The sequence below is a fragment of the Danio aesculapii genome, chromosome 12 (assembly GCF_903798145.1).
Source record: "Danio aesculapii chromosome 12, fDanAes4.1, whole genome shotgun sequence".
In the NCBI taxonomy this organism is placed as follows: Eukaryota; Metazoa; Chordata; class Actinopteri; order Cypriniformes; family Danionidae; genus Danio; species Danio aesculapii.
The window spans coordinates 50490325-50500324 of record NC_079446.1 but is presented as its reverse complement, the minus strand read 5'-3'; the positions used below and the strand labels follow the sequence as shown (position 1 = coordinate 50500324).

At 36.6% G+C, this 10000-nt stretch overlaps 1 protein-coding gene across 1 annotated transcript in view; it reads left to right on the top strand.

The window, feature by feature from the left end:
• The window catches only part of LOC130238616 (cytochrome P450 4F3), a 45258-nt gene that overhangs the window by 932 nt on the left and 34326 nt on the right, over positions 1-10000 (top strand). Inside the window, exons 2-4 of the mRNA XM_056469690.1 lie at positions 2952-3096; positions 3664-3717; positions 8141-8268. Coding sequence (XP_056325665.1) covers positions 2952-3096; positions 3664-3717; positions 8141-8268 — 327 coding nt within the window. The remainder of the gene's footprint in view (positions 1-2951; positions 3097-3663; positions 3718-8140; positions 8269-10000) is intronic.

Here is a 10000-nt window from a genome sequence, read left to right as displayed (position 1 = left end):
GCCAAATTTTTTCTTGCAAAATATTCATTAATTTTCCTTCGGCTTAGTCCCTTGATATATCAGAGGTCGCCACAGCAGAATGAACTGCCAACTATTCCTGAATAGGTTTTAAATATCGAATGCCCCTCCAGCTGCAACCCAGTACTGGGAAACACCCACACACACTCATTCACACACACTACGTCTAATTTAGTTCATCAGTTCCCCTATAGCGCATGTGTTTGGACTGTGGGGGAAACCGGAGCACCCGGAGGAAACCCAACGCCAACACGGAGAGAACATGCAAACTCCACACAGAAACACCAACTGACCCAGCCGGGGCTCGAACCACCAACCTTTTTGCTGTGAGGCGACAGTGCTAACCACTGAGCCACCGCGCCCCCCCTTACAACTTATTGTTAGATGCAAAAAAGACTGATCCACTTAAATGCTCTATTGTAGAAATAAAGAATCTTTAACATGGACTATTTTCATTGCACAGTTTCTTTATAGTGTAAAGAAGGTTATTTAGATGACTGAAATGTCCTTTACACTATAAAATAGAGCTTCTTTGATGAACTTTACACTGAAAAGGCTCTTTAGGGGAAGCAGAAACAGCATCACTGTGAAAACCCCAATGTTGTTTCTTCCGGACATCTTTAATTTGAAGAGTGTTGACAGATCGCTTCATATAGTAACACTGTTTTCCTTCTGCACAACAATTTAATGTACAGATTAATGTTTGGTTATGCAAATGTCAAGAATACAGTATTTATGTAAAGTTATCTCTATATACTTGTATTTATAGTAGTCAGATGGTGAACTGGTTATCTGTTACTATACTGTAGTATAGTTGTTTAACTAGCTTAAGACACTAGATTTTGTTCACTGCATGTCCACACATATAGAATGACAATAAAGCTCAAAGTAAAATTTAATATATGAATGCAGCAATCAAGAACTGCCACAGAGTACATTTTACTTATAATGAATCTATGATGTTGGGTGGCACGGTGGCTCAGTGGTTAACACTGTGGCCTCACAGCAAGAAGGTCTCTGGTTCGAGTCCCGGCTGGGTCAGCTAGTGTTTCTGTGTGGAGTTTGCATGTTCTCCCCGTGTTGGCGTGGGTTTCCTCCGGGTGCTCCGGTTTCCCCCACAGTCCAAACACATGCGCTATAGGGGAATTGATCAACTAAATTGGCCGTAGTGTATGAGTGTGTATGGGTGTTTCTCAGTACTGGGTTGCAGCTGGAAGGTCATCCACTCTGCAAACCATATGCTTGAATAGTTGGTGGTTCATTCCGCTGTGGTGACACCGGATTAACTGAAGGAAAATGAATAGATAAATATGACGTTTGATGGCCTTTTGACTGTAATATCACACAGTTCCAGTGCAGTTTCATTACAGCCCTCTCTTGGTTTTTATAGATGTTGAAATACTCTTGGTGTTGCACAGTAAAGATGTTGCTTCATAAAACAGAGGAAATGTTGTTTCCTAATGACCCAGAACAGCAGGGAACATGCTCTTAAAAATGAGGAAAGACCGTTTATCTTGCATTAAAGTTGCACAAGACTAAATGCAAAGAGCAACATTGAAAACAGGCAGATGGAGCAGAAAAACAGGTCTGTCCACAGGTCTATCCCATGAGAAATCATCAGATAATCCCCAAATAACGACTGAAACACTTCAAAATGAAACTACAGTGGCTGTCAGACTCTATCCAGAAAGCACTATATGAGGTTCAATGATGTCTAATAGACGTCCAAAAATAGACATCTTCTCTGGAACAATGCTAAGTTTGATCCAAAGATGCGAATGAAGTTTATGTGCAAAACTGGAATATGGCATTAAAGATATGTGAATAGATGGATATATGGATGGATGGACTGGTTAGATAGATGGATGGATTGGTTAGATGGATGGACGGATTGGTTGGATGGATGGATGGATGGATGGATTGATAGATAGATGGACGGATTGATTGGATGGATGATAGATACATGGATCAATAGATAGATAGATGATGGATGGACAGACAAACAGATATGGATGGATGGATAGATGGTTGGCTGGATGGATAAACTGGTTAGATAGATGGATAGATATATGGACCAATAACCAATATATTGGATTGGTTGGATGGATAGATAGATAGATAGATAGATAGATAGATAGATAGATAGATAGATAGATAGATAGATAGATAGATAGATAGATAGATAGATAGATAGATAGATAGATAGATAGATAGATAGATAGATAGATAGATAGATAGATAGATAGGTTAGATGGATGGACGGATTGATTGGATGGATGATAGATACATGGATCGATAGGCAGATAGATGTATGGATGCTTGGATGGATAGATAGATGACGAACGGACCGTCAGACTGATATATGGATGGATAGGTAGATGATTGGATTGATGGATTGGTTCGATTGATAGATAGGTGGATCAATAGATAGATGACGGATGGACAGACAGACAAACAGATATGGATGGTTAGTTGGCTGGATGGATTGGTTAGATAGACGGATGGATAGATTATGAATAGACAGGCAGACTGATATATGGATGGATGGATAGATGATTGGATTGGTTAGATGGATCGATAGATAACGGACAGATAGATGGATGAATGAATAAATAGATAAATACTGTGTTTGGGCATTATTTAAAAAGTTCATTATTAAGCATCCAGTAACACCAGCGCCATCTGCTGGTACAAATCAAATAGGACTAATCTAAATCTAATCTAATAACTGCTTTCATACAACACCGCTCTCACTGGTTTCCTGCATATCTGACATTTCATTTGGATTCAAATATGAATATATTACAGTAATCTGAGGATTTGTAATTGGTTACTCCACAGCACTGGTAGTGGCCAGTTAACTCCCATTCCTCAATATTACACACATGCAGGAGTACTGATGATGCTTGTACCTCTGTGTGTGTGTGTTTCAGATGGGTCATAATGAGGAGGGTCTGCAGCGTGTGGATGATCTGGTCTGTAAATACGGTCATTCCTGCTCCTGGTTTCTCGGCCCCTTCTATAACATGGTTCGTCTGTTCCATCCGGACTACATCAGATCCCTCCTGACCGCCTCAGGTGGACAACACACACCTGTCTGTGAAACACACAAGATTAGATAAACCACATAGAAAAACCATGATCTTCTACTTCAGTATTGACAAAATATTGCCTCAAACACCAGCCAGAATTATATATAAACAATAAAATTCACATTTCTGTCAAAAAACTTAGCATATATGCTAAAAGTATAAAGCTAAAAGTCAAAAGTAAGATTTATGCTGTATATATATATATATATATATATATATATATATATATATATATATATATATCCAAAATCAAATAAATATATTAATGCATTAATTAATAATGAATTAATATTGATAATCATAATAATACAACATGTTTTCTGATCAGCGCTGATCAGACTGATTTCTGAAGGATCATGTGACTGCAGTAATGATTCAGCTTTAAATCACAGGAATAAACGGCCTTTCTGCACATTTTCAGCAAGAAAACGTTGATTTTAAACAGTAAAAATATTTGACATTTTCACAGTTTTTGCTGAACTTTTTAGCAAATAAATGCAGTATGTGAATTAATTTATATAATAATGATATTAAACTCTTTCTGTTCTGGCAGCTTCCATTACTATCAAAGACAGGATCTTTTATGGCTTTATGAAGCCCTGGTTGGGTAAGTGATTCATTTGATTTATTCATACAGACATTCAATTATTATTATTATTATTTTTAATTAAATTCTAAATAAGATATTGACACTAACAGTTGGTGGAAGTAAATGTCTAATGAGTGAGTCATTGATTCATTTCATTCGTTCAAACAGATGACTCATTCAGTAATGATTCTGTTTATGAACGGATCCTTGAATCATTGATTCATTCAATATGTGGATTCATTTAGAAGCTATTTAGAAACATCTTGTATGTTACTTGAAGGTGTGTGACTATTAAAACATGTTTTTTTTGTATAACTTTACACTAAAAGATTATTCTTTTTGGTTATTCTGGAAAACTAGTTTAATAGTGTTGGCAAAACTGCCCAAAACAAACCACACTACAGAATATTAAAGAGCCCATATTATGGGTTTTTGAAAATGCTCTTCCATGTAGTGTGTAACACAGCTCTAAGTGAAGTGAAATATCCAGCTAAGGCTTAAATCTGTAAGTGTACAGTGTTTAAAACTATTGATTCATCTATAAAAGAGTCGACTCATAGTGCTTCAAACGAGTCGTCTTGATAACGAGTCATTAGGTGTTTCGCGATGACGCAGCTACGAAACACAAGCCTCGCCAGTAGTTACGCGCGCAAACCAGGGAGATTTGAAACCTGCAGCCCCGCCCACTAACACAGAAAAAACACTAGACACACACACACACACACAGACGCCGCCGGTCGAATGAAGTCACGCTGTGCTCAGATGGATAATATTGACAGTCTCTACCCAAAGATGAAACTGTGAAGAGTCAGTAGTTGAGGTTTATTCACTAGTGTAAGTAAGTGCGATTAAAATTGTTGCCTCGTTTACTCTAGCTTGCAAATTATGTATTTATTGTGTTTTGTTACTTGTTAACCTGGTACAGTACACGCGGTTACTCTTTATATTCTCTTATCGCATGTAAGCCACGTTGAAAACGCGACGCGTGCCGCTTTGTTTACGGATTTAACGTTAAAGGCTTTTGTGAGCTGGCGTTCCACTGCCGTTTGTCGTTGCTATGGCGATCGTAAGCTAAGAGACAGGAGACTCGCGTCGATCTCCCTAGTTCTGAGGAGGAGCGTGATGTGTGTGTGTTTGTGTTTGTGTGTGTGTGTGAAAGAGAGAAAAAGAGCAGGTCGAGTGTGTGACGCCTAGGGGCTAGGAGACAGGAGACTCGCGTCGCTCTCCCTAGTTCTTCTGAGGAGCGTTGTGTGTGTGTGAGAGCGAGAGAGAGAGAGAGAGAGAGAAAGAGCAGGTAAAGTGGCTAGGAGACTCGCGTCGATCTCCCCAGTTCTTCTGAGGAGGGTTGTGTGTGTGTGTGTGTGTGTGTGTGCGTGTGTGTGTGTGTGTGTGTGTGTGTGTGTGAAAAAAGCCTTACACTATGAAGCGTGTATGCACTGTGACTACATTTATATAGTTGATTAGCAGCTGGGCATTTCACTCTGTCTCGCGCTGAAGCCTGTCACTGTCGACCAATCGCAGCAGGCTGTCATCGGTCCAATCAGCGCAGATTAGCTTTGCGCTGAGGAGGGGGTTTGGGAACAAATGAATCGCTGAACGATTCATATGGGAGTCGCTGGGATAATTAGGTAAAAATAAATGCAGATTATAAGACCATCAAAGTGTTGTTTGACCTTGCATGCATATTAGACTGTTGTTGGAGACCCTTACAACCTAAATATGACCCTATTTCATGTATAATATGGGCTCTTTAACTAATCATTATTAAACTGTTGTATAAACTGCTTTCAATTGTGTGTAAAAGTGCTATAGAAATGACATTTGATTGACTGATTTATAAAATCAGTATGCTCAAACGCTGTAAAAAATACTGGGTGCCTTAAAGTGGATTAAAAAGATCTAATAAATAATTATATTATAAATGGTTAATCATTTAATATTATAATTATTAGTTATATTAATAGTAAACAATTAATTGAATCAATTAATTAGCCTTATGAGTAATATTAATTTAAATTACACTAAACTGACCTAAATAACTTGTATAAACTACTAAAAAATAAGGTTTAACAAGTTTTGATAACATAAAAGCATACGCCGTCATCACGTATTGATCATATGCTTTATCATGCATTTATGCTGAAATTATATGAAAGTGCATTACATCAGTTAAAACTGACCACATGTACAGTATAATGCCAGCATTGAGGATAATAATAAATATTTTAAATAATTAATATATCATCCATTGTCTTTTGTTCCTTATATATCAGGGGTCGCCACAGCGGAATGAACCACTAACTATTCCAGCATGTGTTTTACACAGCGGATCCCCTTCCAGCCGCAACCCAGTACTGGGAAACACCCATACACTATGGCCAATTTAGTTAATCAATTCCCCTATAGCACATGTGTTTGGACTGTGGGGGAAATCGTTGACCTTCTTGCTGTGTGGCCACAATGATAGCCACTGAGCCACTGCGCTGCCCCTCATTCATTCATTCATTCATTTTCTTTTCAGCTTAGTCCAGAGTTTTTACACCTTTTCCAACTTCAAATTCCAGCACTTTTCAGGCACTTTCAAGATGCATTCTTAAGCTTTTTCAGCACCTAAAAAACACGGTAAATTACATTTATATATGCTGTATGTACTTTTTTACAATTAAATCCATTGAGCCATTTAAAAAACACAATATGACATTGCAAATTAAACTGTTCAATACTTTGGAGCATAGATTTATTAGGATAGTTCACCCAAACATGCTAAAAAAATAGTAATGAAGTTATTGGATGTGGTATCTTTTTAAGTTTGGTCTCTTTCTACCTAAAGTTGATGTGTCAAAAATGATCCTAGTCAGAGTTTGTTTGGGTGTAGTAGCAAACTTTCATGAGCAGTGGTTCATGATATTTCATGTGCATTGCTATTCAAAATTCATAAACAAGTTAAATCCTTGCCACACAGCCCGAGAATATCCTTACTGCTAATTAATGAACTCTTCCTGTCAACTGTTTGGAAAATCAGTCACCAAATATGGAAACCAAAGTTTACAAGCTTTCATTAATATTACTTTTTATTATTTATTTTATTTACTTTATAGACCAGGGGTGGGCAAACTCAGTCCTGGAGGGCCGGTGTCCTGCACAGTTTAGCTCCAACTCTAATCAAACACACCTGCTTATGGATTTCTAGTGATATGGAAGACACTGATTAGCTTGTTCAGGTGTGTTTGATTAGTGTTGGAGCTAAACTGTGCAGGACACCGGCCCTCCAGGACCGAGTTTGCCCACCCCTGTTATAGACGGTTCATTCTGCTGTGGCGACCCCAGATTAATAAAGGGACTAAGGGACTAATAAACGGACTAAGCTTAAAAGAAAATGAATGAATGAATTTACCTTATAATACTTTTAGGTTAGGACTAATTAAGCTACTGTTGTAACTATATGCAAATGTCCCACCTGTCAAAGGGTGACCGTTAAGGGGTTAAAGGGAAACATGTTTAATGGTTGAAGATGCATCACCTCTCTGTAAGTACACTTGACATTCTATATAACCTATATATAAATGACAAATAATCACAGATCAATACAATTTGAGTAAACACTTTCATTGTGTAAAATAGAGGGAAAAAATCTGCCTTCTGCTCATCTTGAGCAGCCCTCACATGGCATGGCGTGCAGTACACAATCTTAAATTAGCAAGGAAGTGTCCTTTAGATGGTCGAGTTTAGGAAAAATGAAAATAGTGCAAAAATGAAACTGCACTGAACAAAATATAGTGCAAAAATAATCAGTAGCTAATCCAGGATTAGGCCAAACATATTAAATCATTAATATTTGCAAACGTCATCTTAATAACAGCAACAGTCTTTTGATGAGCTGCATTATTAGTTTAATCTCAGTGAATGCAGGCCCTTTTGTTATGGTGAACAAATGTTTCACAGATTTTACTGTATTTTTGATCCATAAATTTGCATTTCTGTGTGTCTCTGCTTTAAATTTGAATAATGATTTAGAATAATTAATTCTGTTATACAATGTTAATTATTATTTTATATTGTAATTATTACTTTTATTAAGAGTAAACAATTAGTGCAATCAAATTAATTAGGCTTATGGGTCATTTTAACTTTAATTACATGCAAAACATGCACTATCACTGATTTTAAACATGCAAAAACGTATTGATCATATCACTTTTTACTGTGCATTGATTCTGTTATATTAAAGCGCATTACATCATTTAAAACTGACCCCATTTATAATGCCAGCATTGATAATAATAATAATAATCATAAATGTATCGTGATAATTAATGCATCAAAGTCAGCTTTAAATTAAAGCAATACATTACATATTAAAATATGATAATCGTGATAATATTTGACCCATTTGTTCTGCATTTCTGATCAATAAATGAGTCTATCTGTGTGTGTTTGTCAGGTAATTGTCTGCTGCTTCAGAGCGGTCAGGAATGGTCACGCCACCGCAGACTCCTGACTCCAGCGTTTCACTTCGACATCCTCAAGAAATATGTTTACATTTTTAACCAGTCCAGCAACATCATGCATGTACGTCACACACTTCAACATCCACAGATGAATCCGAATTATTCACCCTCCTGTACATTATATTCCACAAGTTCTGTTTAACGAAGAGAAGATTTCTAATCATGATAGTGTTAATAACTCATCTCTAATAGCTGATTTATTTTCGCTTTGTCATGATGACAGCACATAATATTAGACTAGATATTCTTCAAGACACTAGTATTCAGCTTAAAGTGACATTTAAAGGCTTCACTAGGGTAATTAGGGTAAAGTTAGGGTAATTAGGCAAGTCATTGAACATCAGTGGTTTATTCTGGAGACAATCCAACACTAATATTGCTGAAGGGGCTAATAATATTGACCTTAAAATGGCTTTAACACAATTAAAAACTGCTTTTATTCTAGCTGAAATAAAACTAATAAGACTTTCTCCAGAAGAAAAAATATTAGAGGAAATACTGTGAGAAATTCCTCAATCTGAAACATCATTTGGGAGATATTTGAGAGAGTAAATATTACACAGGAGGGCGAATCGTTCTGACTTCAACTCTACACTCAGCTCTTGAAGTTAACACTTGGGTTTTGTGTGTGCTGTTCTACTGGCAGAAATGTCACGTCTGACATCTGCAGTGTTGACCGCATCCTGAAACAGCACATTTTTCATATCTGATAATAATCCAGCAGCTCAAACATTAAAAGATGATCAGAAACAGAGACTGAGGGTTAAGCTAAAACAGAGTCAGGTCATCACTGCATTGCAGAATCAAAATAAAGACAGATTTTATTTCAGTTTATTTTTTAGTTATGTGTTACTTTAATTGTGTTCATGTAATCGTCTCTGCACATTCAGAAAACACGTTGGGTTGAATAATAATAGTAATAATAGTAAAATAAAATTCATAGCAAATTCAAAATAAAGGTTACAAAATAAACATTTTAAAGCTATTCCTTTTGTTATTAATATTTTGGGGTATTTTCTTTATGCATTTTATTTAAGCCACAATATATATATATATATATATATATATATACATAGACACAGTTGAAGTCAGAATTATTAGCCTCCCTGTTTATTTTACCCCAATCTATCCATCTATCCATCCATCTGTCTATCTATCTATCCATCTATCTTTCTATGTGTCTATCTGTCTATCTATCTATCTATCTATCTATCTATCTATCTATCTATCTATCTATCTATCCATCTATCTTTCTATGTGTCTATCTGTCTATCTATCTATCTATCTATCTATCTATCTATCTATCTATCTATCTATCTATCTATCTATCTATCTATCTATCTATCTATCTATCTATCTCTGTCTGTCTGTTTATCTATCTATCTATCTCTATCTGTCTATCTATCTATCTATCTATCTATCTATTTATCTATCTATCTATCTATCCATCCGTCCGTCCGTCCGTCCATCCATCCATCATCCGTCCATCATCTGTCCGTCCGTCCATCCATCCATCCATCCATCCATCTATCTATCCAAATCAGGTGAACGCTGTAGAAATTACAACAGTTTGCCTCTGTGCCTCCCACTTGTTAAGGGACCAAAAGTAATGAGATAATCATAAATCAAACTTCCACTTTTTAAAACTTGGTTGCAAATGTTTGCACTTGGACACACAGTCACATCGTCTATAAACACCAGAGAAGCAGATCCTTGTTTTGTTTTTTCAGGCTAATGATGGCTTGCTTGACTAATAGTGACAGCTCTTTGGCTGTCATCTTGAGAGTTGACAG